The 27500-nt window shown below is 34.9% G+C and overlaps 1 protein-coding gene across 6 annotated transcripts in view; it reads left to right on the top strand.

Annotated features, from left to right (window-relative positions):
- LOC115220897 (unconventional myosin-XV) overlaps positions 1-27500 on the top strand; it is a 455449-nt gene that overhangs the window by 326866 nt on the left and 101083 nt on the right. For all 6 annotated transcript variants that reach the window (XM_036510507.1, XM_036510509.1, XM_036510508.1 and 3 more), the window contains exons 20-24: positions 15660-15744; positions 18828-18896; positions 20477-20558; positions 21341-21474; positions 24496-24594. In XM_036510507.1, coding sequence (XP_036366400.1) covers positions 15660-15744; positions 18828-18896; positions 20477-20558; positions 21341-21474; positions 24496-24594 — 469 coding nt within the window. The remainder of the gene's footprint in view (positions 1-15659; positions 15745-18827; positions 18897-20476; positions 20559-21340; positions 21475-24495; positions 24595-27500) is intronic.

Genomic DNA, 27500 nt, shown 5'->3' with positions numbered 1-27500 from the left:
AGCAATTGTAAAACAGAAAATGAAAGTCAAAAATGAAATGGAACACAATTTTCATGACTTTACACCCCACCTTCTCCCATTCCTTCCACCACTTGTACGTCACTATTAGCATTGATATTTTATCATCCTTATCAATGAGTCCAGTGTTGCAAATGATGGTAGACTTACCTGTACACACACCCTAAGTAAACATGTCACAGGTATTTGTAACATTAGATATATGTACACATGTATGCATATATATACATATACATACACACATACATACACGTGTGTGTGTGTGTGTGTGAGTATGTCAACTATATATATATGTATATATAAATACATACTTAGAAATATATATGTGTGTTTAAATACATACTTAGATGTATAATATGTCTGCATATATACAACTATAAATAAATATACATATGTGTGTGTGTGTGTGTGTGTGTGTGTGTGTGTGTGTGTGTATACAACTATAGATATATGTATTTATCATTTATCTATATAATGAATATATATAAACCAAACATTACTATGGATCATTGAACTCCCAGAAACAGCTGCTAGATTTGTAATACTTTCTTCCACCCCTATAATTTTATAATTTGTACTCTGTGTATGTTGGACCCTTTTATATGTATACAAATATACATATTTTGTATTTCGTGTATTTAATATACTTTGTATATTGATGAATCTAATTTGCTTGTCCTCATATTTGCTTTTATTATTCCTTCTATTCTTTCATCCTTTCCTTCTTTCTATCAGCCCCTTCATACTTACTTTGTTCATTCCACTCTTCTTTCTTTCGTTCCCACTCTCTCACATTTCCTAGCCTTCTCTTCATGCTCACATTCCCTCCTCTTTCATTTCCCTCTGTCCCTTTCATTTTTTCTCACCCCTCCTTAATTCTTCTATCCCACTGCCTCTACCTCTTTCTTTTCTCTCCCCACTTAACTGGTGTTCCGCGAAGCCTGACCTTACTTTCTTGGTTCAATTACCATCCATGCAACATCTGTATTCCTCCCTGTCCAATCATATGTCCCTGCCGTAAGGCTTTACTTCCACATACACAAGCTTAATTTAATTCATCCTTGGTTGAAAGACACCTATTGTTAATGTCCTGTTATTTGTATTTGTGTACCATTTCTCCGATTTTTTTTTTTTGCCGTCCTTGTTTTCGTATACATTTGCTGCTTTCTTCCAAGGAATCTAGTGCTCTTAGCATAGTTTTTCCTTGGGGCTGGCCAGATTGGAGCAATCGAGTATAACCAACCGAAATTGCAAAGATATTCTGGAACTCAACTGAAGAAAAAAAAACTCCAAATGACCTGTCCTTGTTTTATTTGTATCGCCTGTCTGGATGTTTTGTTGTCCCCTTTTTTGTATCACCTACCTAACTGTCTGGATGTTTTGCGTACTTATCCCTTTTTTGTATTTTTTTATATATATTATAATATATATATATATATACATGCATATATGGCTACAGGACATCACCAACAGTTCAAACAATATATATATATAATTTGAAACTGACATATTGGAAGTCCACCTGAAGATTGTCGATCAAGACAAGAAACGATTGTAGTGGCGGTTTTTTTGACTATTTATTAAAATTTTATGTATTGATTAAGTCTTTCCTTGTTTGTTTTGCAAAATAGTGGTTTTGTCTCTAATAATATTTTATATATATATATATATATATATATATATAGAGAGAGAGAGAGAGATACATTTTACTTAGGATGAGATGAGTCTCCATCTTCAGATCTTACATTTGAGGTCTTAAAGCAGAGAAGTTCAAAGATGAACTTCTCTTTGAATCTGCAGCAAGAGCCAGTTGTAGAATCACTAAATATGTATATGCTGTGGATTTTAAATAATTTTAAATATCCTTGATTGTAAAATTCATGTATTTGTCTGAAGAAAACAGTTTTTTTTTAATAATATGAACCCATGACTAATTAAAAGATTCGTTAGAAACAGCTGAATTGACACCTGTCCATCAAAGTTACGGGACGTAACACACCAGCATCAGCTGTCAAGCGATGTTGGGGAGACAAACACAGACACACAAATGTATACATACATACATATATATATATATATATACATACATACATATATACGGCAGGCTTCTTTCAGTTTCAGTCTACGAAATCCATTCACAAGGCTTTGGTCGACCTGAGGCTATAGTAGAAGACACTTGCCCAAGCTGCCACGCAGTTGGACTGAATCCGGAACCATGTGGTTGGTAAGCAAGCTACTTACCACGAAAACACATTTTCTAATAAGATGAATACTGGTCAGAATGTTGCACTCATGGTTACTAAACTGTGGGTTCAATACCTGGACTTGGAAATATGTTTTGTTCTTGAGCAAAATACTTCACTTTTTGTTGCTCCAGTCCACTCAGCTGTAAATGGTTAACCCTGCATCAGACTAGCCTTCTGATCAATGGGAATGTTGGCCTGCCCACCTAGCCAGTGGGGTGAAATCATTTGAAAGTTAAAATGATGCAAAGTAACTGTAAACAGCAATGAATAACAATATCTGATAGTCTGGTTGATCATGTGATCAGGTGATTTTAAATTCCAAATATAAAACCTCTTGAAAATCCTCAAATAAACTCCAAAATTTATTTAGTGAGAGAAGCACAACAAATGGAAAATTCCTGGAAAATTAAATAAAACAGGATATTGAAGGCAAACTTAAAATGTGTTAAAAGTGAAAGTTATATATGACTATTTCACGTAGTTTACAAGTTGAAGTGAAAGTGTAATTTGCTGGATTTGTCACTTCACTGAGTAAAGTGTTTCTATAGTGAAACTGTTGTTATATGTGCAAAACCAGACTAGCACCAAATTTCAATACAACTACCTTCATGATGTGTGTAAGAGCTGTATAATAAAATATAAACAGATAAATTAATTTGACTTACATCCCATGCCTAAACTGTCTTTATATTATCATATGTACAAATATACAATCATTCTTAATTTTGTATTTGGTTTACAAGAATCTTGATACAAAAGTCATGCATTGAAACGATTTTGTTGTCTCTTAGGAGGGTCATTGTGCCAATAATTAACATGCACTGATTTTATTTCACTTTTTTATTATTATTATTACTAGTCAACTAAGGTGGTGAGATGGAAGAATCGTTTGCACACAAGACAAAATACTTAGTACCATTTCATTCATATTTTCATTCAGAATTCAAATTCTACAAATGCCAACTTTGCCTTTTGTCCTTTTGGGGTCAATAAAATGAGTACCAGTTGAACACTGGGATCAATATAATTGGCTTGCCCTCTCCCCAACTAAATGCTTGGTCTCATAAAGCAAGTCCTCATAAAGTGCGGTATTACTCTGTGTGTGTGTGTGTGTATAAATATATATATATATAATCAAAATAAGCAACAAGGATATCCAGAAGTAATGCATTACCTCTGGATATCCTTGTTGCTTATTTTGATTATAATCACCTTATTTTAAATTGTATGGATAATACCATACTAAATTCTGGTGCCTCAACTTAAGTACCATATTCATCTGAATCTATATATATATAGGGAGAGTTTATGTAAAAACCACAAAAGACGAAGACAGGTGGTGTACAAAACAAACAGATGTATTAGTATAACGCTCAGGAATAGAAAAGGTTTTTTTTTATGTTTTGAGCCTACGCTCTTCTACAGAAAGGGACACAGAAAAAACAAGGAGAGAAAAAAATGTGTGTAGTGGCTAACGATCTATCATGGCGACTGACTTGGACAGAAGGGTCACATACGAGAGGGAAAGTAAGGAAGATAACAAAGTAAAGATGACCCCCAACACAAAGGTGCGTGTGTGTATAAGAGAGTATGTATGTGTGTGTGAAAGAAGGCTGGTGGTCTGGACGTGTGCATGTCTGTATGTGTAGATGTGAAAATGTGGGGATCGGTGTGTGGGTGAGGTATTGTGATGTGATGTGTAATGTTGCATGGTGTGATGTTGTTGGGAGGTGGGGGAGGTGAGAGTGGGGTACGGTTCGGCTGAGGGTTGGGGTTTGTGGGTAGGCAGGGGTGGGGGTAGAGGTGGGGTATGTGGGAGAGGGTGTGTGGGATGGGAAGGATAGGGAAGGTGGAGTAGGAATGTGTAGGGGTGGGTGAGCTTATGGGGGAGGGGAAGGTGGGTATGTGATGAGAGAGAGGAAGAGAGAATAAGAGAGAATGAGAGAGAGAGGAATATATACATACATATTGCATTGTTTATTTAGCTTTTGAATCATACTACCTCTCTGGTTAGGCGACCAGGCCAACATCCACCTGGCCAGAGTGGAGCAATCTCAAAATTGCGAGGATGATCCGGTTCTTGACTGAAGATAAAAGGCTTCAAATGACCTGTCCGTGTTTTTTTTGTATCGTCTATCTGGATGTTTTGTTGTCCCCTTTTGTATCACCTAGTTGTCTGGATGTTTTGCGTTCTTGTCCCATTTTGTATTTTATTTTATATATACATATATAGCGGCATACGTGCACTTTGTTCTCTCTATATATATACATACACACACTTTATTTGTGGGTTAACAGGGCAACCAATAGTTTCATATGAAGAGATCTTCACAGTTGTCGAAGCATATCAAGTGAAAATATTGGTACTCATCTCCATTTTGGATAAGAATATACAAGATTACATAAGACTGTACAGGATTTATATACATACGTATGTGTATTCATCTTGAAAGGTTTTATAGTCCAACCTCTAAGTTATGGAGATATAAACACACCAACACCAGTTGTCAAGCAGTGGCTGGGGAACAAACCCAGACACAACAGCACACATGTACACACACACACACACACACATATATATTCATGACAGGCTTCTTTCAGTTTCTGTCTACCAAATCCACTCACAAGGCTTTAGTTGGCCTGATGCTATCATAGAAGACACTTACCCAAGGTGCCATGCAGTGAAACTCACCCCAGAAGCATGTGGTTGAGAAGCAAGCTTCTTACCACACAGCCACACCTGCACCTCCAATTGTCTATGTATTTATCTATGTATCTATCTATTTATCTATATACATACACACACACACACATATATATAACACCTAGTAAAAATGGTGCATTGCTAATGTTGAACGAGTAACTATTGTACAGACATGAATATATGCAAGTACGGCCACATGGTTAAGAAATTTACTTTGTAATCAGGTGGTGTCATGTTCAAATCCACTGAGTGACACCTTGGTATCTTCTACCATGGTATCTTCTACCATAGCTTTGGCTCAGCCTAAGTCTTGTGAGAAAAACTGGCTTTGCTAACACCGTGTTAAGGCTCACTATATAGGCTGTTCTCAGGTGCTAAAATTAATTCACCACCTGGACCTTGAATGCCTTCAGTGGAATCCACTCAGGAGCAAGTTTTCAGAATCAGACCATGATAAGTGATACGTGATATCTTAAAGTGCTGCTTCCAACTGAAGCAAACAGGCTGTGTTTTCTTCTTCCTCTCCTATCTCAACAAACTGGGAGACCACACGTAAAGGTCATGTGTTCATTACCTTTTCCCTTCTAAATAAACCATAATTAAAAAGTAATGTATGATCACCTAACACAGGGCTGTTTTAGTTTAGCAGCAGGAGAAATAATCTCAAAACGTGAGTATCAAGTATCCCCGCTACTGATAAGAGCATTGTATCACATTATCAGAGATTTTTTTGCTTTATGGGACAGTTTAAAAATGTTTAAATGTGTCTCAAAAAGGGAAGGAGGTTCTGGCATCTTATGTTTTTTTATTGCTTAATTTGAGGAAAGGGGGGCTCTTGTCACTCTTTTCAGGATCTTCATGACTAGTTTAAGGAAGGAAGTTATCTGCAGACTTGAGACAAGGCACAAAGGTTTTCAATGGAGTGGATTCACTTGTGAAATTCACAGGCCTAGTGAGGGTGTTAAACCAGATAATAGATTAAATTCGTTCTCTCCAAATAAAGGTGTTGTCTTATTTATTACAGTAAGCAAATTTAGAGAATATATTTATTTATTTGTCTATAAAGGTGGCTTAGTTGTCATATGTTGGTATCTATTTCAAACAGAGGGTAACTGTGTTGAGGTTATTGAGGACTGAATATGTCATCGAGGGATCTTTTTTATTCTAAGTAGATGGGGCCCGGGGTGGGGGATATCGCATTTTTCACTTTTGAATATATGGACTGATGGGGGTTGACCTATGCATGTTGCTAAGTTATATAGACTACAGACATGTAGTGCTCTAGTGTGTGTGTGTGTGTGTGTGTGTGTGTGTGTGCATGCACATATATACACTGTCATCTTATCATGCAGTCACTGACTGAATGGACCTCACAGTGTCTTGTCACAGTCTTTTGACATGTGGTATGCACAGCATGGAATGTCTTATCTATCTGTGCAAAGCATGATATTGTTCAAATAGTTTGCTTACATACTCACTCAGAAAGATATTCATATACACACCTTGGTATAAAATAAACACAATTACATATCCGGGTATATAATCCTGTTTGCTTTATGTATGATTGATATATGTAATACATTCTTTATACTGTCTGCCTTTTGTCTTTTCTGTTATCTTTTACTGGACTATGACTATGCTGGGGTACCACCTTGAAAAGTTCAATCAAACAAATCGACCTTAGTCAATTACTTATTCTGTCGGTTTCACTTATAAAACTACTAAGTTATGGGGATGTAAACAAACCAATACTAGTTGTCAGGCAGTAGGGGAATGAACAAACATAAAGACATGCACATACACACACGCACACATATGCCATGGGATTCCACACAATTTCCATCAACCAAATTCATTCACTATCCGTTGATTGGTCCAGAGCTGTAATACAAGACACTTGCCCCAGGTATCATGCAGTGAGATTGAAACCATGGCATTAGCAAAGCGAGCTTCTTAACCACACAGCCATACCTGTACCTTCATAATATAAGATTTGATGGGTATCCAGCTGTTATTTCTAGAAGATCTTGAAATCATTTAGAAGTCGGATCATCATAATTGAAATGAACCATCTTTGTAGAGGATGTCACCTTCTTACCAACTTTGTCTGAGGTGGGCCTTATAAAGACTAAATTTCTCCTGTGGCTGCATCACATAATCATTGCAAGTGGTTTCAAACATCCATATAAAACTCTGTTGGAGCCCAGTTACTGTCAGTCATTCCAAATATTACGGAATGCCAATAGTGCAATGATAGACACAGCAGAAAGGAATGCGCTGTTTAATAAATACATTAAGATATGGAATTCATGACATCAGCATTTTTTAACTGTAATATATTAAACATAAATGTTGACATATGATAGATATGTAAATAGATCATCACCGTCATCATCATCATTTTCACATTTGGCTTTTCTACAAATGGCATGGTTTGAAGTGAGATTTTGTTAAGGAAGCTGGATGCCTTTCCAATCACCAACTCTTACTCAGTTTCAAGTAAAGTAACTTATTCCCTTAGTTCTTCACATGAAAAAAATGCTGAACAGTCAGTGTGTTTTATGGCATGTGTATACAATAACAGTTGATATACTGCCTAAGCAGTAACATTGTTTTAAGCATATAAAACATCATCAGGACACAAAGGAGAAGGCATTCATACATATACACTATGTTATATTGAATTTGTTTACAGAGTGATGTGTGATATCATATATCATTCTACCTTGGATGTGGCTGGACTCTGCCTGGGCTGAAATGCTGCATGCTATACAGTATGTTATGACTGTGAAATGAGACAACTGGGCACAGCTGTTTGGACATTGGCAGTTTGGCACAGCTGCATGAACATTAAACATGTTTTAATGACTGTTTATGTCATCTGTGTTTAATAAATAATTTGTAATGTCCCTCTCTTGCACTCTCTCTGTCTTTCTCTCATTCTTTCTATTTGTAAGTGTATATTTCTCTGCTTCATTGTGTGTGTATGTTTGCCTCCTGTGCCAAAAGGTACTCTGTCCTTCTCATGTACATAAAGCTCACATGCATAAACAGCAAGAGAAAGAAGAAAAGAAGGAAGGAGAAAACAAGAGAAGCTTTAACACAAGAGAAGCATTAAAACGTCTGCTGTCAAATAAGTCAGCATCGAAACAGTGATGACAAATAGGCAGTGACAAAATGGCAGCATCATGTCATCTCATACCTGTTATAACCCCATGACAAGTTGAGGACTCAAGAAGGAAATGAAACCATTCTATAAGAAGTTTCAGTGATATTATGGATCGTTCAATAATCAGCTTCAATTCAATTTGATATATGATATGATATTTGTTATTCTTATGACATATATTAATGTAATCCAACTAACCATGCCCTACCCACAGAATTTCTGGCCTTATGCCTAAATTAGAAACTGTTAAATGTTATGAATTGGCAAAATCTTCAATGTTCAGAAAAATTTCTTCACAGTATTTATTCTGGATTTTTTTTTTTTTGTTCTGCACTTAATTCTTTGAATATCAGGCCTTGTACCTTGTATAAGAAATATTGTTTTATTATTATTATTATTATTAGGCAGTGAGCTGACAGAATCATTAGAACATCAGGCGATATATTTAGTGGTATTTTGTGTGCCACAACATTCTGCTGAAGTCAACTTTGCCTTTCATCCTTTTGGGACCAATAAATTAAGTACCAGTGAAACACTGGGGTTGATGTACTCGACTAGTCCCCTCACTCAAAATTTCAGGCCTTGTGCCTTTAGTAGAAAGGATTATTATTATCATTAATATCATTATTATTATTATTATTATTATTATTATTATTATTCCTAGCGCCCCCGCCCCAACTAACCATTACAAACCTAGACATCTTTCTGAGGCAAATTCAAAGCAACTGTATTTCACAACTAAAACTTAACCTATCAAACCCATTATTTTGTTGTTTTTACATAAATCACTACCCCATTATCGCTCCACTTTTTGCATGAATTGCTACCAAATTATCACCCCCGTGGAACTTTTCATCGCCCCCAGGAGGCCAATACCACCTGCTTTGGGAACCACTGAGATCAACTTTGCTTTTCGTCCTTTTAGGGTCAATAAAATAAGTAACAGTTGAGCACTGGGGTCGATGTAATCAATTTACCTCTACCCAGAACTTGCTGGCCTTGTGCCAAAATTTGAAACCATTCTTCTTTTTCTTCTTATTATTACTATTAAGGCAGCAAGCTGGCAGAACCGTTAGCATGCTGGGTGAAATGCTTAGCGGTATTTTATCTGCCGCTACATTCTTAGTTCAAATTCCACCAAGGTCAATATTGCCTTCCATCCTCTCGGGGTCGATAAATTAAGTACCAGTTGGGTACTGGGGTCTATGTAATCAACATACCTCTCCCCCAAAATTTCAAGCCTTGCGCTTATAGTAGAATGGATTATTATTATTATTATTATTATGTTTCATGCTATGCTTAGAAGCGATGCATGATACCAGAATTTTCAATTCAAGTTAGTGAATCTGGTAGATGGAAAGTGAAAGAAGCCCATCATATATATGCTTATATATATATATATATGTGTGTGTGTGTGTGTGTGTGTGTGTGTCTTTGTTTGTCCCACAACATCACTTGACAACTGATGCTGGTATGTTTACGATCCCTGTAACTTAGCAGTTCGGCAAGAGAGACTGATAGAATAAAGCAAAAGATGAAGACAGGTGGTGTAGACAACAAACAGATGCATTAGTATAATGCTCAGGAAGTGAAAAAGTCTTTAATGTTTCGAGCCTATGCTCTTCCACAGAAAGGAACACAGAAAGAAACAAGGAGAGAAAATAAAGAATGTGTAGTGGCTAGCGATCTATCATTGTGAATGATATATATATATATGTGTGTGTGTATATATACATAATGTGTGTGTGTGTATATATATATATATATAATGTATATGCATATTATATAAATATATATAAAATACATAATGTGTGTGTGTGTGTGTGTGTATATATATATATACATACACACACACACATATAGTAATGCAATGAAAAGAAAAAGACAGAGAAAGTTTATTCACACAGCTTTAATTATAACTTACAAACGTTTCCATACCGTCCCTTTTTGCAGCACCAATTTACGTTAAAATTCTAAAAGAAAATTTGCATAATATTTGCAGTTTTAGGTATTGGAGAGGCACTTCCTCAGACTTGCATCAAAGGTGTGCTATTACACTGTGCGTCTATCAGAACCTGTTGTTAGGAAAGTACTGGGAGGAAATAAAAAGTGAAAAAAATTAAAAGTGTATATGCGGCAGGGACAGGTTTGTGGGGAAAGATATTATGTGTAGGTGAAGAATAAAAGGGTAGATACATATAATGATAGGAGGGGGAGGAAAGCAAATAGAAGAAGGTAAAAGAAAATAGAAGAAGGTAAAAGAGAAAAATCAGAAGAAGGAGAAGGAAAGGAGGAAGAAGAAAAAGAAAAGGGTGATAGGGAGAAGTAAATACAATGGGCAGTGCTGCATATAGCAAAACAGTTTATCTAGTTGTATGCTGGTGGTGTACCGTTGAGTACAGGCAGAGCCATTGTTAACAAAATTCGTCTGATATGAAGCAGGATGTATTCAACCGCACAGCAACATTAGTCTGTAACAACTGAAAGTGAAAAGCTCTGTTAAATAGATAAAACTAGACAATTGTCTGGAGTGAAAGAATGAGAATGTTAATGATGTGGAGGAACCTAATTTATGACCTTAGTGTGTCTGCGCACTGGGAGGGAGTACAGGTAGGAATAGTAAAGTACAAAGATACATCTAGAAATATACACATAGATACACACACACGTACACGCACACACTCACATACACACATGCATACTCACACATACACACACACAGACCCACACAACATGTATGTGTATATATATAAATATATATATATATGCATGTATACACACACACACACACACACACACATATATAAATACATATCATTATATATAGTCATGTGTATTTTATATTTATATAATATATATATGTAATATATATATATATATTTGTAATATATATTTTATATACATTTACATAATTGTATATATATATATATATATATATAAATATATATATATCTGTCAAAGTTGTAAAAGACTTTTCCATTCTTCCTGAGCATTTAACAAATATGCCTGCTTGTTGTTCCTATACCTATCTTCATCCTTTGTTTTCTGTAAATTTGAACAATATATATATATAATACAAGAGTTGAACAGAAAGAACACAACAGGGGGTTAATGAACAAGGGTAAATTACCCAAAGTGGGTAAAAATGAAATTCTTGTGGGTAATGAAGACTCATTAGACATAAGTAAAATTATATAAAATTATATAAAATTATATATAACAAGGATTCTTCACTCTAATGAACATAAAAAAACAGAGTAATCAATTAGACCTGATGACTGTATCTAAGTTGCTCTGACATCAAAATGCCCCAATTTTGATGTAATTGTAGCAAAAATGAAACATCATTTCTCCAAAACCTAAAGTTTCTAGAAAAATCCTTTTGTTTCAATATGAGCATATTAAATTATTTGATCGCATTTGTTTTATACTTTTTATATTTATAATTATATTATCCATATAAATAGATGCAATAAACCTTCTAAATTCAAAGAATCTATGATTTTCTTCCTTTCAAAACAAGGAGGTAATTCCGGGATAAATAAGTATATCTAGGGGTAATTGGTTACAAAAGTTCCCCAACCCTTGCTTTAGACAACGGCCATGCTGGGGCACCACCTTGAAGAATTTTTAGTTGAATGAATTGACCCCAGTACTATTTTGTGTTTTAAACTTGGTACTTATTCTATCAATCTCTTTTGCCGAACTGTCAAGTTACAGGGATGTAAACACATAAACACTGGTTGTCAAGGCTTTGTTTGGTCCAGAGTCATAGTAGAAGATACTTGGTCAAGGCACCATGCAGTGGGAGTAAACCCGGAACCATGTGGTTGGGAAGCAAACTTTTTACCACACCTTTGCCTATGCTATATATACATTTGTATGTAATATATATATATATATTTTCTTTACCATACTGTCTTTGATAAACTCTCCTGTCTTTAAAAAACATTATTCCTCTACTTTACTACTTTCGTCTTTCAATATGTAACCTCGTGAGTACCACTGGCGATTTTTTTTCCTCTGTCTTCCCTTCTCGGGATCTTTCCTTCTCCTATGTTTCCGACGAAGAGCTCCGCTCGAAACGTTAAACCCTCCTTCTTCACTTCTTTCCTGAGCGTCCAATAATACTTTATTTGTTCCACGTCCTTGCGTTGTGTTTTTTTGTTTTCTTGTTTGGATTAACTATATATATATATATATATCTCAAACTTCAATATGGAAGAAATTTACAACCTTCTACATCAATAAACTATAATATTATTGTTCCTGAAAGTTGTTTTTTGTATCTTCTGAGAACTGCACAAAGCTTACTAACTTCATACACATTGATTCTTGGATCTTACCTTTTACATAATATACATATGTATATGTATTATAGGTGTGGTGATTGTGAAGTGGTGGCTATAATTCAATTGCATATGCCTTGTTAGTAGTCACCCCACCCTGTTGACGTAATGCTTTATATTTGTTGGGTCCAAGCACACCCTGTTCATATACGCATTAATAGGGTGTATACATGCTACATACTTTTTTACACCCTTATTAGTATTGTATTAGTACATAAATGTACTAACATACACATGAGTGTGTGTGTATGTGTGTGTAAAATATGAATATTTAACTTCATTCCACTCCTGTTTCTGGGAACTTTTCATTACACACACGCACACACACACACACACACACACATAACATTATTTAATTTCTATTCATAGGAACAGTATTCATTATACATACATGCTCACTCGCACTCACAGTTTTGAAGTTTTTGTGACTACCATCTCTGTTCACCTTGATCTTATTTTATGACCAAAACACAAGTATACAGCTACATCCATACATATTCACTGCCACCTACACCACCACCATACTACTTCGCAGTACCCACCACCAGGATATTGCTTTTCATATCCACCACTATCACCACCTTACATATATCCACCACCACTGTCATAGTGCTCTCTCTCTCCCACTGTCATTTAGTGCAATCTTAACACCCCACCAAGTTTCTTTCATGCAGAATACTGTCAAAAGAAATATAACATAGACACACCAGCTATAAACTGGATATCACCAAACCATTTAGGATAGCGATGATACTAACAGCCATTTGATTTATTATCTTCTTTTCATGTTTATTAAGATCTGCTTTTACACCTGACAATATAGTTTGTCTGGGGTTGTCACGTTATAGACTCTATGGTCATCAAAATAAAAAAGATGTCTGTTATATTATACTTTAGTACAGCTATCAGGTTCTTCTTGCAGAAGGTGTCCTTGGAAATTTTCTTTCAGTCATTATTTTAAAATACTTAAATCATTTAGTTTCGGTTTTTAATCAATTTTAATCTCAGAGTTCTCTCCCCTGTTTTCAGTGATAAGAACTATCATTATTGCTAATGATTTTTCTTTTCCTAACAAATGTGGTCTCAATTGATTAAAACTGTTTATTTGATTCCATTAAGTAATGTTAGCTTGTACTTAACTATATATTATTCATACAGAAGTCATCGCTGGGAATTTTTCCCAATACCATTATATAGACATGAGTGCATTCGTTTTTGTATTTGATGTCTTTGTTGTTGTTTAGACTCTAGTTATCTTGATCAAGCAGAGACCTGTGGTCAAAAGCATTCTTCCCATGATCATTCTAAGGTCTTGTAGCAGTTTGTAAGGTTATGCCTTGCTAAGGAGGTCTAATTACACTGAAACAGGTTTGAGGTTTGCACCCTATTTAACAAAGCTTAGGCCCATTCTCTACTATGCATTTTTATTCCAGAGTCACCCAAGGGAAGTTTGTTTGTATAACAGGGGCTACATTGTCTAATACATTCTTCTTTTTTAAAGACAGCAAGCTGAGAGTTGGGAGTGATTTCACTGTAGTTTTTAACAGGTTGGGCAACTAAAATGACTCATACTGTCTACCTATATAAATATATACACACACATATTTTTATGATGATATATGTATCTGTTTGTGTGTATGATATATATATATATATATATATATATATATATGCTGAGTCGCAATTGACCATTCCATCTAAGCATACATACAAGCACATACACACGGCCACACCCACCCATTCATACTGCTGCTGACTTGCAATTGACCTCTCACAGTGACATATACCCAACACTAAACTCACACACACACAGATCCTAACACACACACACACAGTTATTATCACACACACACACACACATGCTATCACACACACACACTGATAGTCTTCACACTCTGTTCTAGAAACCACTTTCTCTTTCTACATCTGGTCACTTCAAAGATGTAACAGCACATGAATGGTTGGCAATTTTTCCTTATTTTTCTTTTTTTTTCTTGGACTTTATTTTTTCTGACAAAGAGGCATGCTCAAAACATTAACAACTCTCTCTTTTCACTGAACATCAAATTAATATTTTTCTTACGTACATTCGTATTTTTCTTTTTTCTCCTCTGTTTTTAACTGTTTGTTCTTGAATTGACTACATATTATAAATATATATATATATATAATATATATATATATTATATATATATATATATATATACACATATACACACATATATATATACTTATATATATATACATATACACACACACACTATATTTTAATGTGTACAAGGAACTCCCTAATTTGCGGGACTTAAAATTTGGAAAAAAGGTTTTGTAAGGGATTGTAATACTATCCATGTATAAGAAACTCCCATATTTTTTTAAACCTAATCTTTGACAAAATGTGTTCCTTATACACATTGAGATATAGTGTGTGTGTGTATATATATATATATATATGTATGTATATATATATATATATATGTATGTATGTATATGCTTTCTTGCATATGAGCAAACCCATTGCTAGAAAGAGGCATTGATAATGCAATGTGAGGCCCTTATATGGCTCTTGAGCCCCGCCAAAGATTTGCCCATTTTATTGTATTTTATTCAGTTGTGCTGGCTGGCAGAAGGAATCGGTGCCACTGTATGAAGTCTTTTTAATCCTCCAACTGAACAGCACCCTTTTCCACAGGTTGCAAATGTTCCATTGTGAACAAAAACTGTACGCTAATTTACATGGGGTCAATTCTTGTGGCTTCTTTGATGGCCGACCAAGCCTGGATCACTTAAGCATAGAGAAGAGAACAAAAAACAATGCTTGTGTGAAATAAGGCATGGTTATATGCTTAAATTAAATAGGCGGTGAGCTGGCAGAAACGTTAGCATGCCGGGCGAAATGTGTAGCCGTATTTCATCTGTCGTTACGTTCCGAGTTCAAATTCCGCCGAGGTCGACTTTGCCTTTCATCCTTTCGGGGTCAATAAATTAAGTACCACTTACGCACTGGGGTCGATGTAATCGACTTAATCCGTTTGTCAGTCCTTGTTTGTCCCCTCTGTGTTTAGCTCCTTGTGGGTAGTAAAGAAATATATATACTTAAATTAACCCCTATAAACACATTATTAATTGGTCCTCAAAATTAATTATAATTTTTTTTTTCTTTTCTTGTTTTTCAGAAGCCAGCTTCGAGTTCTCAAAAATGGCTTCATTCAAACTCAAGCAACATATCGTATGTACGTGCAACGGAAAGCCTACCAACAGGTGACTATGTGAAGAGTTGGATTTTTTTAATATCTTGTCTGAACCGGATTCCTGATAAAGAACTCTTAGAGCATTTTGTTTTATCAGTCCCATAATAAATCAGCAATAAAAGCAATGTCAACATAAACTAACAGAGAAGTTTGGTTATTATCAAAAGCCAGGCTATTATCGCTTTGTTGTTTCTTTTTTAATTCATAAACAAGACAGAAATGGCTATATTCTTCTTCTTATTATTATTATAATATAAGGCAGTGAGCTAGCAGAATCGTTAGCAGCAGTTTGTTTAACTTTACATTCTGAATTTAAATTCTGCTGAGGTTTGACATTGCCTTTCATCTTTTCAGGGTCGATAAAATAAGTACCAGTTGAGTGCTCGAGTTAATCTAACTGACTTACCCACTACCCCCCAAAATTGCTGGCCTTGTGCCAAAATTTCAAACCAATATTTGTTCTGGTTCTTTACGTTCTGAGTTCTAAACCTGTCAAAATAAACTTTTGTCTTTCATCCTTTTTAGGGTCAATAATATAAAGTAGAAGTAAAACAACTAACCCCTCTTTCAAAATCTCTGGCCTTGTGCCTAAAGTGGAAACAATTATTAGGGTGGTGGATTGCCAGAATTATTAGAGTGTCAGAACAGATACTTTGGGTGATTGATATGCCTCTTTATGTTGTGAGTTCAAATCCTGATGAAGCTAACTTTATCTTCTATCCAGGAAAAACTGAAAACATAAAATAGCAGCCAAGTATTGGGTCTCATTTAATCAGTTAAATTCACCCCATCTCTCACTAAATTTCAGACCCTGGGTCCTATATTAATCAATAACTTTCTTTCTATTGCTTGCTTTCATTGTAATACTGAGCACAGCTCATTGCATCATTCATACCTGCAGTATTTTGTTTGAATTCTGTATTTTCCCTCTTGTTGATAGTACACTATGTATTATGTATGCAGTGCCTAGCAGTAATATTTTCTGTATACTGTTCCATATTTGCAAGTCCTGAAGTTTTAGTTATGTATTTCCCTGAATGTTTTCTCAATCATTCTTAAGGCATCTATTGTAATAAGGGTTGTTTTTGTTTTGTTGTTGTCAGTCTGGTTTTTCTCTATTTTTTAGATCTTTATATTTGGATAATTTCTCCAATTTGTTTTAAAACAAATTATCTACTGAAACTGATACTTCAGTTAGGATGCACTTTTTCTTCTGATAGTCCTCGACAACAATATCCAACCAGTTAGCCTTCATCTCCTTGCCTGTGTTGATTGACATATCCAAGACTACAATCCCTTTGTCATTCTGAAATATTTTCTGATGTATGTTTGTGTGATCCCTTTTCTCTTGTTATTTCATAGTGCTTAATATCTGGTATATGAAAACAAAGTCTCCAGAAGCACAATATTAGACTGGTATAATGTTTAACATAACATCCTGTAGATACAAATGCCTCAGTTATCCTTGCCTGTAGACATATGAAGAACTTACTTTCAAAACTAGATATATGCGTCAGAATGACTTTTGAGTAATTGTTTAAAGCAACAACTTGAATATGTCTGATTTTGATTGGAAGACTAATATTCTTCTACTGTCTATATGGCACCTATCCCAGTTTGACTGAAAAAAATTTCACATGCGTAAAGCCAGCAGCTTGCAGATTGCATTTTAATGGCTATCATGAAATCGACCAGAAATGCACTTATACCGGCTTTGAAAGTAAGCTCCTCATATACTTTCTTAAATAACACTGCACATCCAGAGACTGGCACAACTTCCAATGTATAAAAACACACAAATTTGTCATGTCTTTAGCTATATACTTTCTAAGATGATACTAGGTATCCAAAGACTGATATATTCCTAGTGTATGAAAGCCCCAAATCCATCATGCCATTATTTCTTGTTGGTTATGACTATAAGCATCCACAGACAGTGTGGTTAATATTTTCTTCCTGCACTCAACATGTTTTACATTTCCTTAAAAAATATTCTGCTTCATTAAATACTCTTGAAAGTTTCTGGTGGAAAGATGTTGATTCAACATTGCAATCACTAAATCCTCTAATTTAAGTTATTTAATTCTGAAACTTCTTAGACAACAGTGTGGTTTTTTTCTTTACCTATTTTCAATTTGTTCACTCACTTTTCAAGAAGGGTTTTTTCTTTTTTTGTTATTTCCTCCTTGTGGCCATATTTTCAACTCATAAACTGAAATGACATTTTCTGGGGAAAAGAACTGACAACACAAACTTCAAAAAAGGAAAAAATTATTTTTTGTATTTGTTAGTTTCTCTGAAGATAGAAAAATGCTGAAAAATGCTTTATGGTATTTGTTCTGTTCCTTATGTTCTGAGTTCAAATCCTCTTCTGGTTATCTTTGCCTTTCGTGTTTTGGGGGTCAATAAGATAAAGCTCCAGTCAAGTGCTGGGTTTGATGATTACAGCTGGTACTCTCTCTTCAATACAGCTGTGGGCAGCTGACAGGATGTTGTTTTTTACTTGTTCCAGTCATTAGCCTGCAGCCATCCTGGAGCACCACATTATGGCTTTAGTCAAACAAATTGACCTTAGTACTTAATTGTAAGTTGGGTACATATTCAGTGGTCTCATTTTTACCAAACTGCAATTTACAGGGACATAAACAACCCAACACCAGTTGTCAAGCTGTGGTATGTGGTGGGGGAGACAAGCACAAACACACACAATGAGCTTCCACACAGTTTCTATCTACCAAATTCACTCACAAAGCATTGATAGACTCGAGGCTATAGTAGAAGACACTTGCCCAATGTGATGTATCGTAGGACTGAACCCAAAACTACATAGCCACAAAATGAGTTTCTTAACTACACAGCTATACCCATGTCTTTTTTGTTTCGTTTTTTTATATTTATTTTTGTAATTATTTATGGTTTGACATTGGTCTCCTGTGTAGCTAAAATCAGACATTTTATTTCTGCTTTTTGTCCATGATGCATCAGCCATTGTTAGCTTTTACTCTGTTGAGCATTGTGGGGTATTGGTTATAGAAACGACCCTTATTTTATGTGTTTATATTACATTAACCATTGGGATTCTTTTTATTGTAGATGCTGCAAGAAATAAACTTCAGAAAAGACTTTGAGGACGATAAACCAAAAGAAAAGGAGAACAATCAAGTAGGAATTCATTTTTTTTTTTTTTTACTTTTTAGCTCAACAGAAATGGAATAGTGTGTGTGTGTGGTTGGCAGTTTTAGTGGTGATGAGGAAGGGACTGAGTTTTGAGGATGGTAGAAACATCTGACCCAAAGTTACAAAATTTGACTCGGCAAACTTCATGCTGTCACACAGGAGTTTCATTGCCTTCTTTGGTAGGTGGCCCCAGGCAGCTCTGGTGTCATGGTGGAAGAGGCCTAAACACCTACATAACTGCTTTACTGCTTAATGAGACATCAACTCCTGCATTCAGAGATGGAGTACAACACTCTCAGCACACTGATGTTTACCCTAAATGGTAGGGTGGAATAAAATATGCCAGTGGGTGGGGTGACAAGATGTGATGATGAGGTGAAGAAGAAATGTGATGGTGGGGGTCATGGTGGTGAAGGTTAAATCTACAACTCCTTTCACCACACCAACCCTACCTCCTCCACTATCACATTTCGCTACCCATAACTTAGCAGCTCAGTAAAAGAGACCAATAGAATAAGTACTAGGCTTACAAACAATATGTCCTGGGGTTGATTTGTTCAGTTTAAGGTGGTGCTTCAGCAAGGCTGTGTGTATGTATATATAATATATATATATATATATATATATATATATGTGTGTGTGTATATATATATGTGTATGTGTGTGTGTATATATATAATATATATATATATATATATATATATATATATGTGTGTGTGTATATATATATGTGTGTGTGTATATATATATGTGTGGTGTATATATATATGTGTGGTGTATATATATATGTGTGTGTGTATATATATATGTGTGTGTGTGTGTGTGTATATATATATATATATATGTGTGTGTGTGTGTATATATATATATATATATATATATATATCAGAAGAAAGAGAAAATGGGGATTGGGAAGTTAATAATTGTTTATTATTTACAGCAAATTAATCATCATACCTTACAGCTGTTTCAATTAATACTCAGTAAATATTAAATTTATATGAACTGAGCATAATATCTTCAGGAGGAAAAATGTATACCCTTGGATGTTTTATATGTGTTTATGGATTCATTATAGCAGACTCATATATGTGTATATATATATATATATATATATATATATTTAAAATTCAACTTTTAAACTTTTTTCTCTTATATCGAGAATGTTGAAAATCTCCATAGTGACAACTGGAATTTCAGAGGTGTAAAGTATTAATATTGAAGAAGAACTAATGATAAACACTAGTACATATACACATGAAAAATTTCCAGTACCTAAAATCGATAATAGTGCAAAACTGCTGTATGTTTGGATAATATATCCCTAGGAAAGAACAACTTCTTTCTATACTTATATATGTGTGAGCATGTGTGTGTGTGTGTATACAGGTGCAATCGGGTAGCGAGTTTAATAAAATGGCTATTACATAGTGAGACATTTGTTAATAAAGTTTGAAATAAAGATATCAAAGATAATGTTTTCTTATGCCTTAATATTGTTTTAAAAAATTTCTTGGAATATGGCTTTAATCTGTTAATGATAATCTTACGTTGTTGTCTTGTAGGACATAATGAGTAACGAAGCAAGTGTAATTGCCAACATGGAGATCCCGGGGGAGTTGGCGCATGTTTTGTCCAAAGACCAAAGTAAGTAAAAATATAAAATTGTTTTCTTTTGGTTAAATGGAAGAATAGGTCTGATGTGAAAAGGATCAGGGAAAAATTATTGAAAGTGGTACTGCAGCAAGGTCACAGTTCAGTGACTAAAACCACAAAAAGATTGTACATGTAAGGGCATGCATGATTAAAAATTGTATGTGTGATTTTGTGTATTCAATAATTGTTGGCAGAATTCTGCTTGAAACATCCCATCTAACTCCTCATAACATTTTCATTTTTTGGAATTTTCAGAAAAATTTTATGAATTTGTATTCAACACTTAGGAATTTTGCACAGTTGTGCAAAAACATTCAGAAATTTTTTAGTGTGTGATTTAAAGGCTATTCAGCTATTATTTTTAGCACATTTCACAACCACCTGATACCCTCTTCACTTGTTACTCTGATACGTTGATGTTTTTCAATATCTTTCTCTCCATAAACACATTCAATGGTCTAATACTGGGATTTAAGTAAAAAATTTGGACTGTCTGTATTTTAAACTGTAATTTTTTTTTAAATTCCAAAACTTCAAAGAAAATTTTTGAAAAATGTTTTGACAAACTGACCAAAAATTCATTTTTCATAGTCACATGAATTCTTATGTATAGCATAAAAATTCACAAAAATTTTCTGAAAATTCCAAAAAATAATGGTTATGAGGGGCTAGATTTAGATGCTTTATGTGCCGCATATAATGAGTGAAATTGTTTTGGCTGTCTTGTAATATATATATATTTATATACACACACGATTAAATTGTATTTCCAGATAACAACCCTGTCCATGCTGACCAACATATCACCACAGTTGCTGGCACTGTGGTACCAATAGACATGAAGTACCAGCTACCGACTGACATCAATGCTCATCCATTCAATAAATATGTCAGAGTATATTTCAAGGTCAGTTTTACAACCAGACAACATGCCTGTTGATGAAGATCACTGTAGAGCAAGGATTCTTAACCATCCTTTTTATCTATGGATCCTTTTGATTGTTATTTTATTCTGGTGGACCCCCATATCCATTCAATGTTTTAAAATTAGTTTTATAGAAACTTCTTACAAATTTCCTATTTTGTTTTTCACATATTAACTTATGTAGGTTGAACTATGTAAAATGTTGGAGAAAGAAACCTGTATCTTGTGATACATACTAATACATGCATCTAAAGCAAAAGTTTTCAGGGACCCTTAAAATATTATTGTGGATCCCCAATTTATTATTTTGTTATGTGAAGTCCCAAAACTTTTATGTGGACACTCAGGAGTCATATTGACAATGGTTGAGAACCATTGCTGGGTGGGGAGGGTATTGAGATTTAATTGTTTAACTCAGGCGTGCACAACCTTTTTTGAGAAGTGGGTTGTGCAAGATATGGTTCGTCACCAGGTAGGTTGCACTACTGAAAACATTCAAAGGTATATATATATATTTGCTGGTATGCCATTCAGAAAGTTCCATGGGTTGCATTTTGCTCATGACTGATTTAGCGCATTGACCTTTCCAGGTCCTCCCAGATTGGTAATAAGGACAGCGTAAATTGTGGTCATCTTGAAGTTCACTAGATCAATACCTTTAACAAAAACATTTGCAGAACAGGCTAATAAGAGGACTTTTGTGTTGTTACTTAACCTGCTGGAAATAACAGCCAAATCACATTGAAGATGTTGGATATATATCCCCCCCTCCAAAAAAAAAGTGGGCACGCAACATAGGTGGATATTAGCCATTGTAGGGATAGGTGAAGGGAGAACACTATGAAAGGATAGGAGAAATGTAAGTATATTGTAGAGCTGAGAAAAGGGAGTACATGTAGAATTGATCCTGATCAATCATCATCATCATCATCTACCATCCATGCTGGCATGGGTTGGGTTGTTTGGTAGAAGACTACCCCAGGCTACTGTGTCTATTTTGGCATGGTTTTTATCACTGGATGCCCTTCTTAACACCAACCACCCTGCAGAGCATACAATATCTGGCCAAAATATTCTACCTGTTTTATGTTCAAACTGACCATAGCCAACCTCACATTTACACAACAATGTCATTCTAAAAGTGATCAAAGCAATGAGATAATGCACAATTATTTGTAAACAATGTGAATAAGTAAGCACCACATTTGACAGAGTAATCTGAATGCTAAAGGGTTAACGGAGCGGAAGAAGAGTAACAGAAAAAAAAATATCAAATGTCCTTTCTGGGTTTTATTTTTTTTTAGTGTAATTTTGTATGGCATCATATCCTGCTGTTATTTCTAACAGGTCAAGCAATCATGTAAGAAGCTCCTTTGTTAGTTCAAAGGCTCTATGTCTTTATTATTTCTCCTTGGTCTTATGAAGGAGCACAGCTCAGTGGTTAGAGCATTGGGCTCATAGGCATGAGGTAGTGAGTTCAATTCCTGGACCAGACAGTGTTCTTGAGCAAGACACTTTATTTCACATTGTATCAGTCTTTGCCTTTACCGTGGATAACATCAGTGGTGTGGAGAGGGGAGGCTGGTATACATGGACAACTGAAGGTCTTCCATAAATAACCTTGCCCAGACTTTTGCCTCGAAGGGGGATTTTCTAGTTGCAATCTCATGGTCATTCATGACTGAAAGCAATTTTTACCCTTTTTCACCCTTAGATGGGCATCCAGCCATAGAAACATTGCCAGATCAGACTGGGCCTGGTGCAGCCTTCTGGCTTCCCAGACCCCAGTTGCACCGTCCAACCCATGCCAGCATGGAAAGCGGACGCTAAATGATGATGATGATGAGTCCTTGAAGACTATAGCATACACCACTATGATCTAGTTCTGGATAAGTTATTAGTTATAGGAGTTAGAAGTCATCCTCTAAGTTCAGACATAATGAAGGAACAGCACTGGCCAGGCCAGGTGAAGTGTCTCACACAATGTCACACTATCACATCTACAATGTCATGGTGAACTTATAAACGCATGAATATAACAGATGTGAGCTAATGAGGGTCCTTATGCTACAGTGCTCATCCTGCTAGAAATAGCAACCAAATGTTCCCCAATTTACATCTTAAAAAGCAACAGGCAGATTGGTCCGTGTCATCCTAGATACACTTAAAAATATGGGATGACCATGACTGGAATGCTTTTTATCATAATTCTACTCATTCAAGGTCTGGCCTGAGGCTAAACAATATCAGCTATTATTAATCTAGTTATTACCACAAGTGTTATCCCAGTACCTTCTCTTACACTAGCTGAAAAATACACTTGAAAAATTATAATTAACTTATGCACAAGAAATCTGTAGTTTTATTTCCATACATTTCACTGTTATCTAGCAAAATTTGAAAAGTTTCACATCAAACCAAACATCACCCAACCTAACCAGCTTTGCATCCTCCTCTCTTCCATATTTTTAAGTGTATCTAGGATGACATGGGCCAATCTGCCTGTTGCTTTTTAAGATGTAAATTGGAGAACATTTGGTTGCTATTTCTAGCAGGATGAGCACTGTAGCATAAGGTCCCTCATTAGCTCACATCTGTTATATTCATGCATTTATCAGTTTTTCATTTTTCTTTATAAGTGAGACTTCATGATTATTGGCTCAAGAAATAGTGTTAAAAGTTGTTTAAAATTTATGCAGCAGCCATGACATTAGCATCGTAATTAATTGATTATTATTTGGTATTTTTAAATGTTTTTTTATATTTTTATAAACAAGGTTGGCACAGGTATTTCTTTTCGGCCATTCATTATCATCATCATTTAGTGCCTGCTTTCCATGCTAGCAGTAATACCTCTATGACAACAGTATTCGATGAGTTCAATGAGACTGTAGGATGTGATTTTGAGGGAGAATTGATTGTTAATTTTAACATGTTGAATGACGATATAGAGCGACCCCTCGCTAATTTAGGTTGTTAATTAATGTGATTTTCTCTTTGCAGAATGCAAACTGGGCTGCTGTGCCACTTCCCATCAAAGAAACTTTCCTGACTTTGAACAATGACATATCAAAGAAGCATGCTCTCTCAATATTCAAACTGGTAAGAAACAGTCTGTCTGTGTGTCTGTATGTTAAAAGAAATGTAGGTAAAATACAAGGAAAATATATGAACAGGCAGTCAGAAGGCATTGAATAAACTTGTAACATATTTATATGACATAATGATGAGAGAATAAAGATATCAGGTGTGACTGCATGGTAAGAAGCTTGCTTCCCAACCACATGGTTCTGGGTTCAGTCTCACTGCATGGCACCTTGAGCAAGTGTCTTCTAGTATAGCCTTGTGCCAACCAAAGCCGTGTCAGTGGATTTGGTAGATGGAAACTGAGAGAAGCCCATCATATATATATATATATATATATATATATATATATATACACACATACATATATATTTATATATATATATACACACATACATATATATTTATGTATGTGTTTTTGTGTCTGTGTTTGTACCCCACCATTGCTTGACAACCAGTGTTGGTGTGTTTACATCCTTGTAACTTAGCAGTTCAACAAAAGAGATCAATAAAATAATTATTAGGCTTACAAAGAATAAGTCCTGAGGTCGATTTCTATGACTAAAACCCTTTAAGGTGGTGCTCCAGCATGGCCACAGTCAAATGACTGAAACAAATAAAAGAATAACAGAACATAAAAATACAGCAAGAAAAAACATGAACCTTTACCTTCCAGATCTTCCCTGGTTTCCTGTGGTTTTTGTATATATATATGTAAGTATGTATATATATGTAAGTATGTATATATATATATGTAAGTATATATATATATATATATATATATATATATATATATATATATATATATATATATACATATATATATATATATATAAGCGTAGGAATGGGTGTGTGTGGTAGCTTGCTTACAAACCACATGGTTCCGGGTTCAGTCCCACTGCGTGGCACCTTGGGCGAGTGTCTTCTACTATAGCCTCAAGCTAACCAAAGCCTTGTGAGTGGATTTGGTAGACAGAAACTGAAAGAAGACCATCGTATATGTATGTATATATATATATATATGTATATGTGTGTATAAGTTTGTGTGTCTGTGTTTGTCCCCCAACATCGCTTGACAACCAATGCTGGTGTGTTTATGTCCCCGTAACTTAGCGGTTCAGCAAAAGAGACCGATGGAATAGGTACTAGGCTTACAAAGAATAAGTCCTAGGGTCGATTTGCTTGACTAAAGGTGGTGCTCCAGCATGGCCACAGTCAAATGACTGAAACAAGTAAAAGAGTATATGTGTGAATATATTCATATCTTGTGAACATGCGTGGCTTAATGGTTATGGTATTCGACTCACAGTTGTAATGTCATGAGTTCAATTCCTGGCTGTGTATTGTGTCATTGAGCATGACACTTTATTTCGTGTTGCTCCAGTGCTCTCAAAAATGAGTTGCACCTGTAATTCAAAGGGCCGGCCTTGTTACACTCTGTGTCAAGCTGAATCTCCCTGAGAACCACATTAAAGGTACACACATCTGTGGAGTGCTCAGCCACTTGCACATTAACTTCACAAGCAGGCCGTTCCATTGATCGGACCAACTGGAACCCTTGTCATTGTAACCAGTGGAGTGCCACTTTGTTCTTTCTTCAATATTTTTGTATTTTCTTCAATATGGTGTATAAATATGTTATAAATGGATTTAATGCGCCACAAATCTCCATTCATATTTTGTTCTTTTATACCTACATCAGCTTAGCCCCTTGTCTATTGCCAACTCTTATGTAGATCCAGCATCCCTGCACTTGCTATTTTACAAATTTAAGCACTTGATTCACTCTGAACACTCATTGTGTGTACCTATCATCTATATGCCCTTTGACATCTTCTTACCTGTTGACAAATATGTCTATACAAATATTTTAATTGAGTTTCACAATCATTTTTATTTCGTGACACACAAGCAATCAAACAACTAGCATACTTTGCATGAAATGTTAAAAACTACCAGTGTTCTTTGCATAAACAGTTAAATTAAAAATTATCAGTGCACTTTGCATGGCAAGCCAATAATTACTTGCACACTTTGCATGAAAAGTTAAAAATTACTTGCATACTTTACATGAAATGTTAAAAATTATTTGCACATTCTGTATAGACAGTTAAAAATTATCAGTGCACTTAGCATGGAAAGTCAATAATTACTTGCACACTTTTCATGAAATGTGAGAAATTATCTGCACACTTTGCATGGAAAGTTTAAAATTATCTGCACATTTTACATGAAATGTTAAGAAATATTTGTACACTATGTATAGATGGTTAAAAATAATCAATGCACGTCATTGGAAAGTCAATAATTACTTGCACACTTTACATGAACTGTTAAAAATATTTGCCCACTTTGCATGGAAAATTAAAAATTACTTGCACACTTTATGTGAAATGTTAAAAATTATTTGTACACTCTGTATAGATGGTTAAAAATTATCAGTGCACTTTATTATTCTGTTATTTAGATAATTAAAAATAACTAGTGTACTTTACATTAAATATTAAAATTTTCTAATACACTTTGCTCTCCATGGAAAGTTTAAAATTCCTTGAACACTTTCCATGGAAAGCTAAAAATCATTAGTGCACTTTACATGGAAAACAAAAAGAAAAACTGTTTTAAATTTTGCAAGTTGGGTGAATATGTAGAAAAGTATTGTTAATTTTGCTTTACTAATCATGACAACACATTTTCCATGACACCAAAGCATTAGTACAAACTATTTTAAAGTTTTGAATTTTATTTTTAAAATATGCAGCACAATTAGATACATCTTGAAGTACATTGAATACTCTAGTTACACATCATCATGGTTATATTATATTATAAAATAACTAAATATAACACAGCTAGCTAGTATTTATCCATGTCCAACTGTAAGTATCAATTTTACCATATATATATATATAGGTGCAGGAGTG

The sequence above is a fragment of the Octopus sinensis genome, linkage group LG17 (assembly GCF_006345805.1).
Source record: "Octopus sinensis linkage group LG17, ASM634580v1, whole genome shotgun sequence".
NCBI lineage: Eukaryota > Metazoa > Mollusca > Cephalopoda > Octopoda > Octopodidae > Octopus > Octopus sinensis.
This window is presented reverse-complemented; position numbering and strand designations above follow the sequence as displayed.